The sequence below is a fragment of the Hylobates moloch genome, unplaced genomic scaffold (genome assembly GCF_009828535.3).
Source record: "Hylobates moloch isolate HMO894 unplaced genomic scaffold, HMol_V3 SCAFFOLD_3, whole genome shotgun sequence".
Lineage (NCBI taxonomy): Eukaryota > Metazoa > Chordata > Mammalia > Primates > Hylobatidae > Hylobates > Hylobates moloch.
Window position 1 is genome coordinate 29,187,959 of NW_026652278.1, and position 22,898 is coordinate 29,210,856.

The 22,898-nt window shown below is 41.4% G+C and overlaps 1 protein-coding gene across 1 annotated transcript in view; it reads right to left on the bottom strand.

The window, feature by feature from the left end:
• The window catches only part of CFAP58 (cilia and flagella associated protein 58), a 103,371-nt gene extending 90,224 nt beyond the window's left edge, over positions 1-13,147 (bottom strand). The window contains exons 1-4 of the mRNA XM_032169925.2: positions 13,008-13,147; positions 6,743-7,024; positions 2,866-3,014; positions 161-317 (exon numbers count right to left, since the gene is read on the bottom strand). Of these exons, the coding sequence (XP_032025816.1) occupies positions 161-317; positions 2,866-3,014; positions 6,743-7,024; positions 13,008-13,016 (597 nt within the window). The 5' untranslated portion in view covers positions 13,017-13,147. The remainder of the gene's footprint in view (positions 1-160; positions 318-2,865; positions 3,015-6,742; positions 7,025-13,007) is intronic.
• Between the last annotated feature and the right edge of the window lie 9,751 nt (positions 13,148-22,898).

A 22,898-nucleotide genomic window follows, 5' to 3' on the forward strand; every position in this document is an offset into this window, starting at 1 on the left:
CTCTCAAGAGAACAAACTAAAGAAACAAGCAGAACTGAGGATGTTTCATTTGGGTGCAAGGGGGTAAATTTGAGAAAGGAGCAAGATGTGAATAGAGACTCTGGAAGGACAAACATCCTCTGGAAGGAAATATTCCTTCTTCTTGCCCTCCATGGCAGACCTGACTGATGGCGTGTTCAGCCTCCTCTTTTGATCGCTCTGTTTCCTGCTGCTGTTCAGTGGTCTGAGCTAGGGATTCTCGTAATTTTACCACTTCTGATAAGAGCTGGTCTCTCTCCTTTGTCACTTCTTCTTTGAACCTCAGTAAATCTCGGATGCTAAAAAGGAAGAACACAGGAGTCAGACTAAATGGCCATCTGCTCAGGGGTCCTTCATATCATTCTGTGAGTTCGTTTTCATGGGAAAGATGTCAGGTCAATGATTAACACTATTCAGGCATTAAAGAGAAAGATCTTTATGCCATGATATGGGGTCAGATTGTGAGATGTTAACTGGAAAGAAGTACTAATGATAACATGCACAGTATAATTTATTTCTTTATTTTTAAGAAAATACAATGTCTATTCATGCGTGTGTGTGTGTGTGTGTGTGTGTGTGTCTTTTACAGACATTTTTACAGAAGCCCAGAAAAACATATCACTGATTATCTCTGAGAAATTTAGGGTGGAAAGTTGTGGGGGTTGATACTTTCCACACCTCTGTATTACTTGAATTTGTTACAATAAGACTATATTGCTATTGTCAACTCTGGTAATTAATCCTAAGCAGATGTCAATTTTGGAAATTATTTGTTTAATATATCCACTGGAGGGCTATGATCACAGCTATAAACTCTAGAATAAAGCATAAACAGAACCAAATAATATGCATTGCTAGTTTTCTATCCATTTACCCAAAAAGATTAGTTTCTCCCAAATGAATGCAGCCCAGATAAAATGTTACAAAGAACAAAATTGGGAAAACCATTCATGATGCCCATTTTTGGAGGTTATGTGATAATATTCATTGATTTGAATTGTAAACCAGTTACCTCCAAATTTCAAAAGCCATTCCATATGATTTGGCGTGACTTCCTGCAGAATTAGCACTTTGCAAGTGGAAGCTCAGTGTCTGATACGACCTCTGCAGCAGAATGAATGTAGAGCAAGGCAGCTCTTGGAGCTGAGAAGGCAGAGGAGAACTTGCACTGCAGACTCTTGCAGCTGACAGTCATCAAACGACTGCTCAAAACACAGGAATTTTACAAAGTGTATTTACCAACACCTTTGATGTAACAAATGTTTAATAAGGAAACTTTAAACCTGCACTCAAATTCTACTCCAGAAATAAAACCTCAAATTTGAAGGTTACTATGAAGACAGACAGTTACACCTGGGCACACTGTTAAAGATAAATTATGGGCTGGATTGTTTCTTCAGTTCTCCTCCTCACCCTCTTCCAATGCTTGTTAAAAATGCCTTGTATCTGAATCAGTTCCCTCGCATTCCTCTTCAGTAGTTGCTCTGAATATGCTTGACTTCCTTAACAAGAAGATAAAGCCCACACTACAGGCGTCACATTTTCTGTTTTTATTTCCTATTCCCTCTCCCAACACTTGTACTTAGGACTATCTGTCAATGTTGGATCAATGCATCAAAAAAGCATAAGAAACTGAAAAAGCAACATTAGATTTGGTTAATTTCCTTGGCTGCCCAAGGAAGTGTATGTTCATTCCTGATTCATTCGTTGATGCCATGTTTTGCATGCCTCACACAGTGCTGGGCTCCTGGAGGGGATATAAAGGTGTCTTCCTTCACGGAGTTCATAGCCTAATGGGTAGAGAAGCACATCAACAAATAATTTTCAATGTAATCTGATCAGTGCCATACTAGAGGTAAATGTTGGGTCTTATGGAAACAGAAAACATAGTGACTTTCTGTGTGGTCATTGGAGTCTGGATATGGAGAGGATGTTGGAACAGTGATGCTGATGGTGATGAAGTTAAGACACTGTTTGAGATGGGTCTTAAAGGAGGCATAAAAGTTGACCATGGGGAGAATGAAAGAAAAGGCATTCTGAGCATGGAAAGCAGCATGTACAAAGGCATGGAGGTGTGAGCAACTCGATGGGCTGGCACGAGGCTAGAGAGGCTGACTGGGGCAGGTTCTCAAAGGGCTCTTGACACAGTCAAGAGTCTGGGCTTTATCCTTTGGGTATGGGTAGCTATTGAAAGTGTTTATGATGGGTTAGGTGCACATGTGTTTCAGGAGCCTAAATTTGGTAGCAATGATGGAATAAAGAAGGACATGTCTTCTGTAGGCAGAGAGACCAGTTAGGAGGCTACTGCCAAATCTGTCAGAGAATAGGAGGCCTGAACCAAGGCAGTAGCACTGGTGACCAGAAGGAGTGAAAGGCCACGCTTAGAAGACCAAGTCAACAAGACAGTGGCTTTAAGAGATGGGGGAGCAGGAGGAAGGAAGAGCAGCTCTGTTTTCTGGCCTAGAATCTGAAGGGTGGGAGGGATGGTGATGAGACTGATTATGGGGAGTAGGTAGGAGAAGCTGGGACTCTGGGCAGAAAATTAGCCAGTTATATTCTACACAAATTGCAGAGAAATAAACTTAACATCTTACTCATTTTGAAACTATACTACTGATTCCTATGGAGGCAGAAGTTTAAGATAACCACGAATTAGAAGTTCTTAGGTGTGGAGAAAAGAACATTACTTAAAATGCAATAGACAGAAAACAATCTCTGAGAACCCAATAAAGAAGAGTCTTGTATCACAGAGAATGTTCAAGAAGACACTGGCAAGCCCCAGGCTGTCTACTGAAGGAGGCCTCTGCAAAAGCAAGTTTAACATACATCAATAAGGCTATGACTCACTTGCTATCCTGGTCCATTGACAGTCCAGACCCTTGCTCCACTAGTTTGGTCAGGTTCACTATTTCCTCTTTCAGAGCAAGAATCGTCTCCTTGGCCTTCTGCTCTTTGTCATAGGCTGAGTCCACCATCTTCCAGGCCTTTTCAATTTCCTAGATGGGTCATAGAATATCAGTGAGAAAGACCAAACTGGGTTCTGATGCAAGATAAACTAGCAAACAGAATAATACCATGACCACAGTGTAGTTGTATAAATGTGCATTGACTAAATTGTTTAACACGAGCTAGTCAATAGTGAATAGCACATTGAAAGAGGAGGACTGGACTGGACGTGGTGGTACAGGCCTATAGTCTCAGCTACTCAGGGGGCTGAGGCAAGAAGACCTCTTGAGCCCAGGAATTTGAGGCTGCAGTGAGCTGCAATCATGCCACTGCACTCTAGCCTGGATGACAGGGCAAGACCCTGTCTGAAAAAAATAAAAAATAAAAATAAAATAAAGTAGAGACTGCCAGAGGGTATTTTTTCTTGTGTAGTTGAATGTGGCTACAAGGCTCACTTACTGCAAGGTTTGCAAAATTAGAAGTGAAAGTTTATGTGCTTTTCAAGTCCAGATATTAAAAGGAAAAAAAAATAAGTTTTATCACATGAGAAATGATCATAGATCCAAGCCTTAAATTGATAGACTGGGCCGGGCACGGTGGCTCACGCTTGTAATCCCAGCACTTTGGGAGGCCGAGGTGGTCGGATCACGAGGTCAGGAGATCGAGACCACAGTGAAACCCCGTCTCTACTAAAAATACAAAAAACTATCTGGGCGTGGTGGCGGGCACCTGTAGTCCCAGCTACTCGGAGAGGCTGAGGCAGGAGAATGGCGTGAATCCGGGAGGCGGAGATTGCAGCGAGCCGAGATCGCGCCACTGCACTCCAGCCTGGGCGACAGAGCAAGACTCCGTCTCAAAATAAATAAATAAATAAATAAAATAAAATAAATTGATAGACTGAATTAAACCTCTCGAAAGATTTGTAAATGAAAAATATATTTTATCATCTGGTCCCAAGTGATCTCCTAGTGGCAATGTGGCAATGTGAACAATGCTATTCTTTACTGTTACCTAATTGTACCCTACAACCTTGGTAATTCCCATTTTTCAGAAACTCAAGCCCAAGCCTTCTCATCAAATGCTTACATATGGGAAAAAACCCATAACAGGGAATGGAGGCAATGACCCATGCAGCTTTGGCTTCCTTACTGTTATAAAATGCAATGTGTAATATTGACATAAATACTTAAAAGTGAATTACAGCAGTTCCAGTAAAGGAGCAAAGCACAGGAAATTTTGCAACATGACATAATTTGGATGTATGTCCCTGCCCAAATCTCATATTGAAATGTAATCCCCAGTGTTGGAGGTGGGGCCTGGTGGGAGGTGACTGAATCATGGGGGTGGATTTCTCATGAATGGTTTAGCACCATCCTCTTGGTACTGTCCTTGTGATAGTGAGTGAGTTCTCACGAGATCTGGCCATTTAAAAGTGTGTGATGCACGCATATGTTCATCACAGTGCTATTGACAATAGCAAAGACATGGAATCAACCCAAATGCTTATCAGTGATAGACTAGATAAAGAGTACATATACACCATGAAATACTATGCAGCCATAAAAAAGTACAAGATCATGTCCTTTGCAAGGACATGGATGGAGCTAGAGTCCATTATCCTTAGCAAACTAACACAGGAAATGACAACCAAATACCACATGTTCTCACTTATAAATGGGAGCTAAATGATGAGAACACATGGACACATAGAGGGGAATAACACACACGGGGGCCTTTCGGAGGGTGAAGAGTAGAAGGAGGGAGAGGATAAGGAAACAATAACTAATGGATACTAGGCCTAATACCTGGTGATTAAATAATCTGTACAACAAACCCCCATGACACACGTTTACCTATGTAACAAAACTGTATATCCTGCACATGTACCCCTGCACTGAAAAGTTTTTTTTAAAAAGTGTGTGACACCTCTCCCTCTCCCTCTCTTGCTCCTGCTCTGGCCCACGTGAAGTGTCTGCTCCACTTTGCCTTCTGCCATGACTGTAAGTTTCCTGAGGCCTCCCAAGAAGCTGAGCAGATGCCAGTGTTATGCTTCCTGGACAGCCTGCAGAACCATGAACCAATTAAGTCTCTTTTCTTTCTAAATTACCCAGTCTCAGGTATTTCTTTAATGCAATGTGATGACCAACTAATACACAACAGCTTTGAGTTTTAGGCCACCACTTAACTTTCTTGCAAAATTCTGTCGAGTAGAATGTGGGTCCTTTATACAGATAAGAACCTATAAGCTTTAGGTTAAAATATTCCACTTGTTTATTGAAAAGGAATAAAACGGGTGGAAGAGAGTATTTAATGTAACAAATTTGTGGTCACTATTACATTAGACAGATTACTCTTGGGTAACTATAGCACATAATTCAGTGATTCAAAGCAAAATGTCAGTTTGTGGAATATTTCTTATGTAGCAACCACATGTGTTATATTTGGCAAAACAAATGAAAGATATTTACATTAAAAAATGATTACAAAAGTTTTATCCAAATCAACTTTACCAATTAGATTTTAATCCATTCATGACCTCCATTTCCAGATTTTGTTTGTTTGTTTTGGGTTTTTTGTTTTATTTTGTTTTGTTTTTTGAGATGCAGTCTTGCTCTGTTGCCAAGGCTGGAGTGCAGTGGCACAATCTTGGCTCACTGCAACCTCCACCTCCTGGTTCAAGTGATGCTCCTGCCTCAGCCTCCCAAGTAGCTGGGATTACAGGCATATGCCACCACGCCCAGCTAATTTTTATATTTTTGGTAGAGACGGGGTTTCACCATGTTGGCCAGGCTAGTCTCCTGACCTCAGGTGATCCACCCACCTCAGCCTCCCAGAGTGCTGGGATTACAGGCATGAGCCACCACCCCCGGCCCTTCATCAGTTTTTAAATTTACAATGAAAAATGTTTTTTTCCATTATAAAATGACTTTAAGCCTTCTTATATTGGTTTTTCAGCAAGGAGAAGAAGAACATGACAATAAACTTTAAAATAGCACTTAAAAGTGAGTAGTTTCTAAGAGAATTGATAATCCATATTTAGTACTGGTCTTGGAAATTCATTTGAACTGGGTGGTATCTAATTGCATGATATCAAGGCAGCTGTCTAAAAATTTTATAAATTGTTTCTCATATTTAGGGTTTTAATTATGTTTCAACCTCTTATCACCATGAGTCAGCAAGGAACATTTATATTTTACCTTGAAAATAATGCAACACACTTAAGGATGAAAAAAATCTAGTGTAAAACAAAGCAATACATCCTCAGTATCCCCAGACTGAATCTCTGTTCTCCTATTATGAGGAACTGGGAGGATTCAGAGGAAAGAAAAGGAGTGCTAGGAAGAAACGTCATGAAAATTACTACCTGGGAATTCTCAGGGCAATCTTTACTAAAACAGGAGAAAAAGCAGAAATATGAAAATATCTTTAACAGTTAAACTACCATCATGAGGTATTAAATTACTCATCATGCATCAAATAAGACATATTGAGATTCCAAATATTGCATTTACTTATCTCTAAATCTTTTTCCTAACCCATTATTTCCCAGAAACCAAGCAAGTAAGATTCTCCATTATTTTCTGCATGCATGATGTGATTCACCCAGGCTAAAAAAATCATTTTCTTTGAAAATGAACATTATTCCTTAGGCTTAATGAATATAAAATCATGTAAATTTTTACCTAATAACTCATTTACTACCAGCCTAGAGGTGCCAATATAATGAGAGAATGATGTTTTAAATTCAGGTTCATTCCATTTCTAGAAGATCACTGACCTTCTTTAGGGATGCAATGGTGGTCTGATCGTCCTGAGAGAGCTTAAGGGCAGTGGCGACCTTCGCAGAATTCACTACAATCTCTGCATTTAGCTCTCTGCATTTGGCCATCAGACGCTTTTCATTGTCATAAGACTTCTTCATGACAGCATGAAGCCTCTCATATTCAATCCGAAATTTTTCCAGACTTTTGTCTCCTGAAAGTTCACGGAGAACTCCCTGAAAATCTCTTTCCATTTCTTCAAATGCAGATTCTTCCAGGACTTGCTTTCCACCCTTTTCCTATAGAAAAAAAGCAGGGATGGGAAAGGGCAATGCAACATTTACATCATTACTATCAAGGAATTACTGCTATTACCTCTGAATGAAACACCTCCATACGAGCAAAATTAAAGTCACTGATAAGCAGAAAAATTAAGATTATATGATAGGAAAGGTCCTCGTTCAGACCCTGATGCTTATGTACATATACATGTGTGAGTGTATATGTATATGTACATTTTATATATATATATATACACACACACACACATATACACACACATACACATTATACATTTATACACATTACATATATATATATATGCATTGGGATATATATGCAGAATATATATGCATTAGGATAATAGTAGTTCCCACCACATGATGTTACTAAGGATTAGATTAAATGAGATCACTGATGTTAAACACTTAGCCAAATGCCTGCAAATAGTAGGGATTCAATGAATTTTCAGAGCTATTATGATTATTCCAAACCCTGGTCTCTTTTCACTGGGCCCTGCTTCTTATTGCCCCTAAGACTGCAAAGGGCAGCGGGGGTGGCCACAGTGTGTTGAGGCCAGACATAGGAAGATCTTGGCATAGATATCATGAAATCACATATACAGTGAAACTCACCTGAAATATGCAATTGTCTCCCAAAAGAGATTCCATCATTTTTATCCCTTAGAAATGTAGGCTAGGTCATGCCCCACAGTGTCCTAAAATGCCCCTGTGCAATACTCATGGGACTTTTCCACATTTGCTTTCCATGGTTAGATGGGCAACAAATTATTTCAAAATATAAGCCCAGACATACAGATATAATTCAAGCAAGTCTGGCTATTACTTAGATGAGAACCTAAGAGTGAGTTATATCAGAATTCTTATTTCTCTACTTTTAGGGCTTGAATTGTGTCCCCCAAAAAGATATTTTGAAGTCCTAACCCTGCTAATCTGACCTTATTTGGAACAGAGTCATTTAATAAGTTAAGATGAGCTCAGACTGGAGTAAGCCACCCAGTTTGTGGTGCTTTGTTATGGCTGCTCTAGCAAACAAATCCACCTACTTCTTGCTAGCTGCAACATAATAATGAAGAATGGGTATGGTTAATATATTTATTCATTCGTTGAGTAAGTATTTATTGAACATCTGCCATACATAAATTCTGTGATGGATTGGGAATAAACAGCTTATCCACAAGATGAGGAATAAAGAGCTTATCCACAGGGAATTTATACTTAATTGCTGGTGGGGTATGAATGCAGTTAATGAAAGCATAGAATTTGATCCCTATCATAAAATGTATTCAAAGTTCTCTATGAACCCACAGAAAGAGAATTATTCCCAGCAGCAAGAATAAGAAAAAAATCTCAGAAAAGAATTGGCATTTGAGCAGGCCCAGAAGGAAGAGTGGAATTTTCATAGGGGAATATGGAGAAAAGGGGCATTCCCAGCAGATGGCAAAGCCTGAGCAAAGCTCAGGGCCAAGCAAGTATCCAAGTTGGCTAAAGAATAAGAGGGATGAACAGAACAGAATAGAGTCCAGAAATAATGCGGCACAGCTACAACCATCTGATCCTTGACAAAGTCAACAAAAAAGCAACAGGAAAAGGATTCTCTATTCAATAAATGGTGCTGGGATAATAGGCTAGCCATATGCAGAGGATTGAAACTGGACTCCTTCCTTACACCATATACAAAAATCAATTCAAGATGTATTAAAGACTTAAATGTAAAACCTAAAACTATAAAAACCCTGGAAGATGACCTAGGAAATATCATTCTGGACATAGGCCCTGACAAGGATTCATGACGAAGATGCTAAAAGCAATTGCAACAAAAACAAAAATTGGCAAATGGGACTTATTTAAACTAAAGAGCTTCTGCACAGCAAAAAAAAAAAAAAAAAAAAAAAAAAAAAAAAAAAAAAAAAAAAAAAACTGTCAACAGAGTAAACAGACAACCTACAAAATGGGAGAAAACATTTGCAAACTGCATCCGACAAAGGTCTAATATTCTGAATCTATAAGGGACTTAAATAAAATAACAAGCAAAAAACAAACATCCCCATTAAAAAGTGGACAAAGGATATAAACAGACACTTTTCAAAAGAAGACATACACACAGACAACAAGCATATAAAAAAATGCTCAACATCGCTAATCATTAGAGAAATGCAAATCAAAACCACAATGAGATACCATCTCACACAAGTCAGAATGGCTTCATTAAAAAGTAAAAAAAATAACAGATGCTGGCAAGGTTGTAGAGAAAAGGGAACATACTCTGCTGGTGGGAATGTAAATTAGTTCAGCCATTGTAGAAAGCAGTGTGGCAATTTCTCAAAGAACTTAGAATTACCACTTGACCCAGCAATTCCATTATTGGGTATATACCCAAATGAATATAAATCATTCTACCATAAAGACACATGCATGCATATGCTCATCACAGCACTATCCACAATAGCAAAGACATAGAATCAACTTAAATGTCATCTACAGTAGACTGGATAAAGAAACTGTGGTACATAGGCCTGGCACAGTGGCTCACACCTGTAATCCCAGCACTTTGGGAGGCCGAGGCGGGTGGATCACCTGAGGTCAGGAGTTCAAGACCAGCCTGGCCAACATGGTGAAACCCCGTCTCTACTAAAAATACAAAAATTACCTGGGTGTGGTGGTGGGCACCTGTAATCCCAGCTACTCAGGAGGCTGAGGCATGAGAATTGCTTCAACCGGGGAGGCAGAGGTTGCAGTGAGCCAAGATCGTTCCACTGCACTCCAGCCTCAGCAACAGAGTAAGACTCCATCTCAAAACAAAAAAGGAAAAATGTGGTACATATACACCATGGAATACTACTCAGCCATAAAAAAGAATGAGATCACATTCTTTGTAGCAACATGGATGGAGCTAGAGGCCATTATCCTAACTAATGCAGGAACAGAATACCAAATATCACATGTTCTCACTTATAACTGGGAGCTAAACACTGAGGACACAAAGAAGGGAATAGACACTGGGGCCTACTTGAGGGTGGAAGGTGGGAGGGGGTAAAGAACTGAAAAGTTACCTATCAGGTACTATGCTTATTACTTGGGTGATGAAATAATCTGTACAACAAACCCTTGTGACATTCAATTAACCTATATAACAAACCTGCACATTTATCCCTGAACCTAAAAGAAAAGTTTAAAAAAGTCTGCACATTTTAGAAAAGGATAAGAGGTATGACAGGGAGAAGGAAGCAAAACACTAGCTAGGGAGTGAGGGACACACAGTAAAGACACTGAATTACATTCAAAGGAGTATGGATTGCATTATTCTGCAGGCCACAGGGAACCACTCAAGACTTTTGAGCAAAGGACTCATAAGGCTTGCAAGGCCTTACTTACGTTTGCAATATTATGTTTTAATATTCTACTCTACAAAAGGCCTTGGCATCAACACTCTCTTGCTAAAAGAAACCAACTGAAACAATCTCTAGTCCCAATAATAAAGTAAAATTTCAATTCACCCTGAAGATTTTAAGGAGTCTAGTTTATCTTCTGTTTTGACAAGCCTGTCTTGCTCAATATGGAGAAAATCTATGTATTCTTGGTTTTTGAAAACACTTGTACTATTAATTAAATCTCTAACGATGACATGCAAGCAAAATACAGTCTTTGTAAATTAAAATAAATGTAGAGTCACAAGCATATCTACAGCATTTTGTATAACAACTTTAGTACTAATTTTAAATTCACATAGGTTTTTCTTCCTGCCTAAAAGCAGATTATTGCAAAGACCACAATGTAGTAATTCCACAAAGGAGGAAAAACCATATTAAGGAAATATGGTGTTGCTGCTGTTCTGTTCTTCTCCCTTGTTGATGCTAAACATAAGCACACACAAAAATTTATCACTACAATGTTCTTGGTTCCATCCCTGTAAATGGTATTAACGTCAACACTTGATCAACAGCCTAATGATTTGTTAGCTGTCCAAGTTTTACCTGTTTACCTGGCACTTAGCACAGGAATGGAAAAATACCAAAGAAGGAAAAGTTTTAAAGAAACTTTTAGGAACAAAAGAGATTTGTTCCTATTGTCATTAAAAAGTATATTACTTTTAAAAGCAAAGGAAAAATAATCTCAGCTTTGGCCAATAAACAGTTGATATTTCCACTATTATAGCATATAATGGTATCTGTTTCAGAAGCATGAAATCAACATGAACTGATCAGAAAGGAACTGTGGCATTTCTTTATTCTTCACCTATTCACTGATTGTTCGCTATGTGCCAGGTACTGTCCTGTCCTAAGTTCTGGGAATATCAATTAGTGGGGAGAAGGAAAAGGAAAAAGGAAAAGAGAACTGCAATATAAGATGAGGCCAGAGGGGAAATAGAGAATTGCGAAAGCAGAATCGAGAAAGTTGGCTGAGGTCAAGTAAGAAGAAAAGTAGAAGAAAGGAAGAAACGAGAGGAGTAACAGAAAGAGGGATATGGAAATAACTAATCCGTAATAGTGAAGCAGCTTCTGAGGCCAGCGCCTGGGCAGGGTTCCTCAGAGAAATATGCAAATATATCCTGAATAGGGCAGAGCCAAGGAAATGAGGGGGTGGTGCCTCTGGGAGGCTGGGGCTTCCCTATGGGGAATGAAGAATGAAATAAACAAGATGACTAGTGGGAGAAAAGAAGAGAAAACACTCAAAAGCAATAATGGGACAATGAAGAACTAGAAGGAACAAGAAAGGAAATGGGAAGAAAGAGATACAAATGACTATGGGTAATGGGGAGAAGTGATGTGGCCACAGCAGCATGGATGTCAGAGAGACATGAGAGTGATGGAGCCAAGGAGTGAGGAAGATGGATGATATGAAAGAGATTGTATGAAAAGGAAAGGAAGGGGGTGTTAACCACAGGAAGACGGAATTTATAAAGCTAGACTAGAGATGGAGGAAAAGCAATGATGAGGGGATGTGAATGGTGCAGAGGAAGCAAGGAAGTAACTAGAACGGGGTGGGGGGATGTGGAGCATGATGGTGCCGAAAGAAGATGCGGCTTGGGCTGGCTTCATGGGAGTGAAAACGTGTCATTTGCACAGGGCCCTTTGCCCAGAAAGGCCCCATTCTTGGTTGAATGCTCTGCTGTTCTGTCTTAAAATTCTTTGTAATTTTTGAAGAGACTTTGTGTTTTCACTTTGCATCAGGCCTTGCAAATCATGCAGCTGGTCCTGGCTGGAACAGACCGTGGGATGGGTGATGGGGGAAGGGCTCTGATGGGGCCGTGAAGGATTTGGGTAGGGCCATAGTGGATGGGGACTGTGAATGGCAAGTAATGACAGGGACCCGAGGCTCTTGAGGATATAAATGAGGGGGCTAAGGGGCAGGCAGGGAGTCACTGAAGGGTTGCAGAAACAACCCCTCATTGGAGAGGCTGAAAATGGGGTGTATTGTAATATGGGGGAGTGGTGGGGTGATACGAGATGTTAACACAAGAGTCAATGAACACACAGGGCAGTGGTGATGGGCAGAAGAGCCTTAATGAAGATGTGTAACAGCAGGTGATCATATGTTAGGAAATCAAGGTGTGACAGGTGGACAAGGGCCATTGATTGGGATGACAGCAGTCATCTGTGAAGCTTTCTTCCAGGTTTCCCCTGTGAGATAAGACATCTCCAATATTTCTGTGTGAGCCTCCCTTATGGTATCACTCCATGACTAAAAATCTAGGGCTGGGTGCATGTCACGTGTAGATTTCAGAATTCATTAATTTCCTACCGCACTTAGCATAGCGCCAATGCCACAGTGGGGATAGGGGGGTGTCCACACAAATGAAGGAGAAACAGGAGGTAAAGGGGCCAGAGCCAACGGAGAAAGGCGGAGGAGTGAGTGAGGGTGCAGGGGGATAAGATGTTGATGGGGGGGTATATTGGAATCACCGTTTGTGACAATCGTCAGTAGGAGAGGGACAATGGGGAGGGGTCAAGGGAAAGGCGACAGAGGGGCGCTGACTCCTGACCTCAGCCATCCTGATGCTCTCTGGGGGCGGCCTCAGAGGCTGCTGTGGAGATCGCAGGAGCTGGGCCGGAGTCTGGGAAAGAAGCTAAAGGCGCGACGCGCTGTCTTTATCACCCGCCCCGAGCGGAAACCCGCGCTCGGCGCGTCGTCCCGTCGCCTGGCAACCGACACGCCCTCTAGGGGCGCTAGCGGGAATTCGAAAGGGGAGGAGCTTCTGAGGCTGGCACCTGGGCAGGGTTCCTCAGAGAAATATGCAAATATCTCCCTAATGGGGCGAAGCCAAGGAAATGAGGGGGCGGTGCCCTGAGAGGCTGGGAGGAGTCCCACGGTGTGGGCAGATGGAGACACCCAGGAGAAAGAAGAGGGCGAACTGGAAGAGGCCACCCAGAAAGGACGGTGGGTGACACTAGGGAGCCAAGCATGGAGAACCGAGGACTAACGCTTGGAAGGAAATGTGGACCAGAAGGTTCCGGATGAGGGAAGGACAGGGGGCTACTCTCTGCCTTCTGAGACAACGAGGAATAATCTCACTTCCAGTCAGTTCAACTCTTGTAAAACAGCTACTGTGTGCAAGACACGGAGGGAAAGCTGAAGTAGAGAAACCACAGACGCTGTCTTCAAAGGGTTTAATCTAATATTAGCGATGAGAAAAATAGGGTGCAGAGCTTAAGGCATCCTGGAAAAACTTATGTAGCACCACATCGCGAAAATATCTCTTCTGGGACCCCTCTCCCAAAACCGTTTCTTCGCCCTCTTCTCTCCCCTCTGCCTCCACTCTTTCTGGACTTCAGGTACAAATAGTTGAAATAATTATACTCCTTGGTTCATGAAATATGTAAGACTCCTCTCTGGTTTATTTTCCTCCTTTATCCCCATCCCTACTCCCAACCCCTATCCTCAACCCCATAGGCATTCATGCTGCTGTGCTTCCATATGTATTTTTGGGACATGTACAAAATTTTTATCAGTATATTTTTTAAAAATGTTTAAATGATGCTACTGGACTTTGGAGATTATCTTATTTTCTACTTTTTTCACTCAACATTCTTTTGAAGCATCTGTCCTCGTTGCGATTGGCAAGCATATCCTAGTTCATTGCTTCTGAGTACTGCACAGCATTTCATAAGGGGCATCTACCACACTTCACTTCCATTCCCCAGGTGTTAGGTAACAAGGCCGCCTCTAATTCTCCAATACATCAAGTAATACAATCATGATCGTCCTTGTCCGTGGTCCCTTATGGACCTCTGTGCAAATTCCTCTGAAATATATGCCAAAGAGTAAGATTGTTAAAGTTATAGGGATGCATAGGGACATTTGCTTATGCAGCTGCGTCCTGCACAAACACATCCAGCCATGGGGCAATGGAGGCTGAAAAACAGTCTCTACTCTCTTTCCTATGCCATGTGCCCTACTGGAGGAAGGTGTGCACTTTTTATTCTCACAAAATCTCTGTACCCCAGCCAAGTCATGAACCTAGAAGCCTGTAACTATCTAGAGGGTGTGATATTTTCAAACTCATCTGGCCAGATGAACAGTTTTCCAAAAGCACAACAATGCCCAATAGCCTAGTACAAGCCCTGGGTACTTACCAAGCACTTTAAGATTGTGTACCAGAGTTACTGCCCTAGGCTGCACTCCAGTGTGGGGTTTCCGTCCAACACTTCCATCCACCCCTCCCAGAAGGTGGTAGGTCTTTTTTATAAAACACTCATAAAGTGTTTAGTAAATGCCAGATACTATTGTAAGTGCTTTGCAAATATGGACTCATCTAATTAGCTAATTTTCTAATTTCTGTCAATATGATGAAAGTAATGTAAGCACATTTTTTGCTTTCATTTTCACTTCTCTAACTACTAGTGAATTTTTTGACCATTTCTTTATACATTCCTGGGCTACTTGAGATTCCCTTCTGTGAACTGCCTTTTCAGTATCTTTGCCTATTTTTCTATTGATCTTTTTTTCTTTTTCTTTTGATTTACAGATATCTTTGAGAAGCCTGGACATCAATCTGCTTTAGAAAACTAGAAACTCTGCCTTTATGTCCTTAAGGGAACAATAGTCCTTAATTTTGATACTGTGGCTCTTTAGCTCTTTTTTTCCCTATATTTTTTATATAGTTTTTTGGTATTATTTAGACCTCCTTAACCCCAAGGTCATAAAGGTATTCTCCCATCATTTTTTTCTATCTATTAGCTTCATAGTTTTACTTTTTTACATTCAGTTATCTAATCCATCTGGAGTTATCCTTCCCATATGGTGTGAGATAGGGATCTAACTATATTTTTCTCCATGGGGTGAGCAAATTTTCCAACAACCCATGTCAAACAATCCATTCTTTCCAAATTGGTTTGGGGAAGTTTCCAAATAGACATGAGTATGTTCTGAGCTCTCTGGTTTGTTCATGTGTCAGTACCACAAGGTTTTATCACTGTGGGTTTTTTAGTTAGTCATCACGCTTGAAGGGCAAGTTCCCCACTCCAAATTCTTCTGTGTCAAGATTGCTTTGTCTATCCGTGGACCTTTATCCTCCCTTATAATTTTTAGAGTGAGTTTGTCAAGTTTATGAGAACTGTGTTGGATTGATGAATTAATTCAAGGAAAATTGACAACTGTGCAGTGACATCTCATTCATGACCTGACACTGTATATCTGATGGACAAAAAGAGGGAAACGTGCCTGAATCATAATGTGCATGGAGGTTGCTGCAGAGGTGGCAGATGAACTGGAGAGGCAGGCTGAACCACACTGTAAGCCAAGCTAATAGAAATGAGCTTGAAATGGGACAGGCAACCCAGCTCAGGCTGCTTTGTGTGTTCACAGAAAACCTGATTACACATTGGGACCATCGGTTTGTGGGACTGCCATGATCCAGAGAAACTCCACAACATTTCTGAAAGTATATAACAAAAATAAAGACCTAGAGGGCCCTGGTCACCCATAAGTTGCACTGATGTCAAATGCAGGGCTGTGTGTCTTCCCATGTCCAAGGGATCTCCTAAAAGAGACTTCATAAGTAGGTGGCCTGCATAGGTGACAGCAGTTCAATCCAGTAAACAATTTTTTAAAGAACTTACTGCATGGTAGGCACAAGGCTGCCCACAGGAAGCACCAAGGTGACTAAGGCAGAGTCACTGCCCTTTGCATTCACAATCTGTATTGGGGAAAGACAGAAGGGAACATCTACAGTTAATTCTAACGCAATATGATGGTATCATTTAGTATATGCCATTTTAACAGAAAGCACAACGGGAGCTCAGAGAATCTAGATACTGATATCTGAGACCTTACTTATAGGAGGACAAAAAGACTCAAATATGAGCAATCAAAGAACCACAAGGAGGTAGAAAGGCACGTGACATGTTCAGCTCATAGGAAAGAGATGCAGGGGGCATCAACACAGATGGATGAATGGATGAAAGGATGGGTGGTTGGACAAATCAATTTATGCTGATTAAACAAAATGTTTGATTTCCGATTTTCTGGATTACAGAAGACTAGTCTCCACCCTGCTCCCCTGTGTTGTTGTAATAAGAAGAATCACTAGGTGGCATTATAGTACCAAAAGTCCTCACCTTTCAGAGCCTCTAGGAGAAACACACCCAACAAGATCACGTCAGCCCCTAATTTAGACAAATGAGTGCTTCTATTCATCTCATTTCTCATTATATCCACTTAATTTATTTCTTGAGCACCTACTATATGTCCAGCCCTATGTTGCATACTGTGGAGAGAGAATACAAAAGGAGTTGAAGACAGGATCTTCTCCCTCGAGGAGCATAAGGAGAAGCAAAACGTGCACACCAACACTCCCCCTAAAAGATTTTCTGACAACAGTCTAAGACAGGATATAGTAAGCACTGAAATGAGGATGTCAGTAAATAAGGTCCTGTGTAATCTGGCCCTTTCGATTTTCTGGTGCTAGCTCCCATCACTCACTCCTTGTTACACTGGTTCTTTCAATTCCCTGGGTAGCCATGCTCTTTCCCATTGCCTGGAATTCACAAATGCTGATCTTCCTGTCTGGAATACTTGACTCTCTCTCTTTCTCTCTTCAGCTGGCTGGCTCCCATCCAACCTTCTTTCAGATCTCACTTCTTCAGATTACCTTCAGTCTCACTTCCCCAGACTACCTTTTCCAGCATTGTGTATTCTACTTCTTGCGTCATCCCACAATGGTAACTAATGGCCTAGTCATGTAAATGATTGCTTAATACCTGTGTTCCCTACCACACCGTCAAACTACAGGAGCACTAAGATGATGCACGTCTTCTTCACCCCTGTCTCCACTGGTGTTAGGGACTGAATTGTGTCCCTCCAAAATTCATACGTTAATGTCCAGATGCCCCCTACTTCGGAATGTGATGGTATTTGGAGATAGAGCCTTTAAAGAGGTGATTAAGTTAAAATAAAGCCAATCAGACTGGTATCCTTACAAGAAGAGGAAAATTGGTCACACAAAGAGACACGAGGTATGTGATGTGTGCACACAGAGGAATGGCAGTGAAAAGGAGGCTATCTAAACAACAAAGAGAGCAGCTTCAGAAGAATTCAAACCTGCTGACACTTTGATCTTGGACTTCTAACCTCCATAACTGTGAGGAAATCAATTTTTTTGTTTGTTTTGTTTTGTTTTGGTGGGGAGGGGTTTGAGACGGAATCTCACTCTGTTGCCCAGGCTGGAGTGCAGTGGCACAATCTCAGCTCACCGCAACCTCTGCCTCCCGGGTTCAAGCGATTCTCTTGCCTCAGCCTCCAGAGTAGCTGGGACTACAGGTGCACACCACCACACCCAGCTAATTTTTTATATTTTTGGTAGAGATAGGGTTTCAACATATTAGCCAGGCTGGTCTCAAACTCCTGACCTCAAGTGATCCTTCCGCCATAGCCTCCCAAAGTGCTGGGATTACAGGTGTGAGCCACCACACCTGGCCTCAATTTTTGTTTTTTAAGCCACCCAGTCTGTGGTATTTTGTTATAACAGCCCTAGCGAACTAACATAACCAGCCAGCACTCTGCTGTATAAATAACTGTTCAGTGAATCACTATTGAATGAGTTCTAAAGTAAGGAAGCCCAGTGAACCACGACATCTTAAAGAAAGGTACATGGTAGACATGGCTCTTGAACTTGACCTTAAATAATATGTACGAGTTAGAGACATGGAAGGAAGTTAAAAGAATCTCAAGTCTGGGGAACAGCACTGGGCAGAAACCAAGGCAAGAATCCAAAAATCCTGCTTTAGGCGGGGTGAGGTCCCTATCAGGTACTTGTGGACACTAAAGTTGATAAGAGGGCATGGATGAATAGCAGAGATCCTTGGAAGGATAGCAGAGAAGTGCCTCCAAACTCAAGGACTAGGGACAGTCAAGAACACACCCATTTGTTCTGCCAGCTATCTCAAATATATGATCATGAGATATACTACCTCTGCAAAGCTCCTTATTTAAACCTGGATAGAATTGCCTCTTAGAACTTCTCAGATGCATGCTGTAACACAGTAATAAGAACAGTATTATATACCCAGTGTTCACCTCTTCTATAGTACCCAGTGAAGATATGAAGTAAACCTCCAAAAAAGCAGAAACACTGACTTGCAGGCCTACATGTAAATTCCTAGCCTGTAATGCAAAGCAATTGTGCCCTAACAGAAATCTACCTCTGTAATAGATCAGAGAGGTCCCAGAGGCTATTTTGGGGGTGTCTGTATCATTCACAATCTCCTCTGAGATTATTAACTCCCACCCAGAATTACATCCTTCTCTGAAGCCATGATGCTCTAGGCCACCCTACCTACCTCCCCAGGGCCACAGCTGATGGGTCAAGGTGGAGACCTGACCCACATGAAGCCAGTTCTATTATTTTCCCTGGGAATTTATAACAGGGATCAAGAGCAAGTCAATCATTGCTCAGGTCTGGAACTGAGCATGTGAAGCCCAGGAGAGGCAGAGAAAGGCAGGCTGTATGGAGGGAAGAATAAAGCAAATAAATGAGGGGAATCCACAGACCAAAAACAGGAAGCGAAAGATGAGGGAGGGAGCTTCTTCCTTGGTGGCTGATGCCCTGTGGGAACCTGGTGGCAGGTCCCTTGAGAGACCCAGCAACACCTGCTCTCTTGGATTCTGCTAGATACTTTGTATCCACCTAACAAAGTAACCTTATTTGTTTAAGCTAGATGAAGTGAGTTTTCTTTGTATATATCAAAAATAAAAAAAAATTTTAAAGCCTGCATCAACACAGATCCTGTTTGCACAGGCATTCTTGTGGCATTGCTGGATTTAGTGTCTATGGAATCTAAAAACTACATTTGGGGCCCTTAACGACATGGTAAAAACTGCGCCTGTCATCATATCTAACATTTTTCCTCCAGACTGTCAGGAAGATTAAAAGCCCACGTGTTACAGAAAATTGTTAACATTTATCAGCCAACCATATGGTCACCTTAGATGACAGAGCAGAGTCCCCACTGGCTAGTCTTCTCCAAAACTGTTCGGGGCATATTTTATTCCTTTAATCTTCTCCTTTTCCAGCCTACTGCAGCACTAACTTAACAGAACATTTGTTGAGCATTTGACATCAGCTCCCAAAGGATCTCCAGACAAATTCCCCTCGTGACACCTCAGGAGGCAACGAAGCTCAGGCAGATTTATTAGGAAGACTGAAAGGTCAGGCGCCAGGTAGAAGCACTGAGGGAGCAGCCACAGCGGGTAAGCATTTTTACCAGGAGAAGGAGACAGCAGTGTCATAACTACCCAGTCATCTTACCTGCCTTGAATTTTATTGGCTTAAAAGCAGCTGCTCTCTTCTCCCACACCGATTACTTTTGGGTATGACTGGTTAGGCTAGATCATTCAGTTGGTGCTTCTTGCCCAAGACACCAAGGTTGCAGTTTGATTTCCTACTCAGGACTGGTAAGGACGTGCACAAGTCAACCAGTGGACCAGATTGGTTAAAAAGCTTAAGTGGGTCAAGTGCGATGGCTCACTCCTGTAATACCAGCACTTTGGGAGGCTGAGGCAAGCAGATCACTTGAGGTCAAGAGTTCGAGACCAGCCTGGCCAACATGGTGAAATCCTGTCTCTACTAGAAATACAAAAATTAGCCAGATGTGGTGGCAGGCCCCTGTAATCCTAGCTACTCAGGAGGCTGAGGCAGGAGAATCACTTGAACCCAGGAGGCGGAGGTTGCAGTGAGCCAAGATCGCACCACTGCACTCCAGCCTGGGCGACAGAGTGAGACTTGGTCTCAAAAAAAAAAAAAAAAAAAAAGACTAAATGGCTCCATACAACCTATTCCCATTAATAATAAATAAATAAATGAGTGGGTAAATAAGTAGTCTGAACAATATAACAAGACCTGGTATCCAAACAAAAAAAAATTTTTTTAATGAGCTGGGCATGGTGTTGCACACCTGTAGTCCTAGCTACTCAGGAGGCTGAGGAGGGAGGATCACTGGATCCCAGGAGTTTGATGTTACAGTGAGCTATGATTATGTCACTGCACTCCAGCCTAGGTGACAGAGCAAGACCCTGTTGCAAAAACAAACAAACAAACAAAAGTAAATAAGTGAATGATATGGTCTGATGCTTTGACCCCTCCAAATCTCATGTTGATACGTGACTTCCAATGTTTCTGCCTCAGGCGTTCGGGTCATGGGGGGCAGATCCCTCATGAATGGCTTGGTGCAGAGGTAATGAGTGAGTTCTCACTCTAACAGTTCACGTGAGATCCGTTTGTTTAAAGGAGTCAAGCACATCCTTTCTCTCACTCTTGCTTCCTCTCTTGCCACGTGACACCCCAGCTCACACTTCACCTCCCACCATGGCTGCAAGCTTCCTGAGGCCCTCACCAGAAGCAGTTGCCAGAACCATGTTTGCTGCACAGCCTGCAGAACCGTAAGCCAAAATCAACCTCTCTCCTTTATAAAGTACCCAGTCTCAGATATTCCTTTATAGCAATACAAACAGATGAACACATTGAATACATTTAAAAAATTTTAAAAACCAAAGCACAAAATACCTTTGATGATGGGCCAATGCTTTTATATCTACTATCCCCTGAAAGTCTCTATTTTCAAACACCTCTAGACTTTACAAATGCTGATCCCTTTTCTGGAAAATCCAATGACTCCTTATTTGTTCAGTTAGCTCTTTCAAGTGTCAGCTCAGTGTTGCCTCATCCAAAAAATCTTATCCAGTTAAGTAACTCTCCTCTGTGCTGCTGGAAAGACTAAGCATCTTCTGTCAATTCACTGCATTATCATTGTGTGTTCACTTCTATGTCTCCCCACCAGACTGGGAGGACCAGTCTTTTCTTTAATACATCTATGGTGCTACCCCATAGGAGACACTAGAAGTAAAAAGTTTGATGAATGAATGCAAAATACAATTAACTTATAAACTCACACACACAGCAATTACTCTTGGGAGTGATTAGTGACTAAAGAAAGGTGAAAGGTATCAGTACACGAACATTTAAGATTCTATAGTAGTTAAAATTATTTCCAAGTACACACCAAGGTCCCAAACAGAAGTACAGGTAGTAAGGATTACAATAAAATGCATTTATCTCATTTTTTTCTTATCCTCAATGTAAATACCAAAGAACTATGTCTTTTTTTTCTTACCCACAAGGTAGGACACACAATCAGTACTCAAAGTTGACTACTGAACTCTCATAGGCAACAAGGATAGGCATCTACAAAATGAAATCTGCTATGTTAAAGGAATACGTTTTTTTTGTTGTTTTTTTTGTTTGTTTGTTTGTTTTTTTAAGACAGAGTCTCACTGTGTTGCCCAGGCTGGAGTGCAATGGTGTGATCTTGGATCACTGTAACCTCCTCCTTGAGGGTTCAAGGCATTCTCCTGCCTCAGCCTCCCAAGTAGCTGGGACTATGGGCATGTGCCACCATGCCCGGCTAATTTTTGTATTTTTAGTAGAGACAGGGTTTGACTATGTTAACCAGGTTGGTCTTAAACTCTTGACCTCAGGTGATCCACCCACCTTGGCCTCCCAAAGTGCTGGGATTACAGGCGTGAGCCACCATGCCTCTTTTCTACCTGTTAGGTATGTTGCTTTCTTGCCAATACCTGCTGCAAGACCTACTGAATAATTTTAGTAGAAGCAAATGCCTGCTGAGCATTCACTGGGAACAGGTGCTTTTTGAGGCAACACAAGGGAGGCAAAAAGCCTCAAACCTTTTTAAATTAAGCAGGACAATTTAAACCTCTAGGACAGTAGAGACCAGTCTAAGATACCATTGTATTTTAGAATCTAGCACCAAGGTTTGCAAGTTTTTTCTATAAAAGACCACATTAAGAAATATTTTGAGGTAGAAAAAAAATAGAACTTTCCTGAGGACAGGTAGGGAAAAAAGAAATATTTTGGGCTTCACGGGCCACGTGGTCTCTGTGGCAGCTACTCAACTGTGCTGTTATAGCCCCAGAGCAGCCACAGACAACACATAAATGAATTGGCATGGCTGAGCCAATATAATTGTATTTATAGAAGCAGGTGGCACTCTGGATTGGGCCTGACAGCCATAGTTTGCCAACTCCTGATTTAGACAATGCCTGGCATAGATTAGGTGCTGAAATATTTGTTGAATGAATGGATGGATGAATGAATAAGTGAATTAAGGTATTCCTAAGGTTACAGCATAATGATTTGTGTCAAAGGCAAGGGTACCATCTTTAGACATTAACTACAAGGAGAGCAATGAATATCTACTGACCAGAAATAGGTTGGATGGAAATCATCTGACAGTTCTTTCCCAAGCCAAGTGGCGTATGTAGATGGAAAATTAACATACATAAACCAATAACAGTTTTCAAAACAGAGATGTGAGTTAGAAGAGTAGTTTAAAGAAATATTTTCTAGCCAAGCATAGTGACC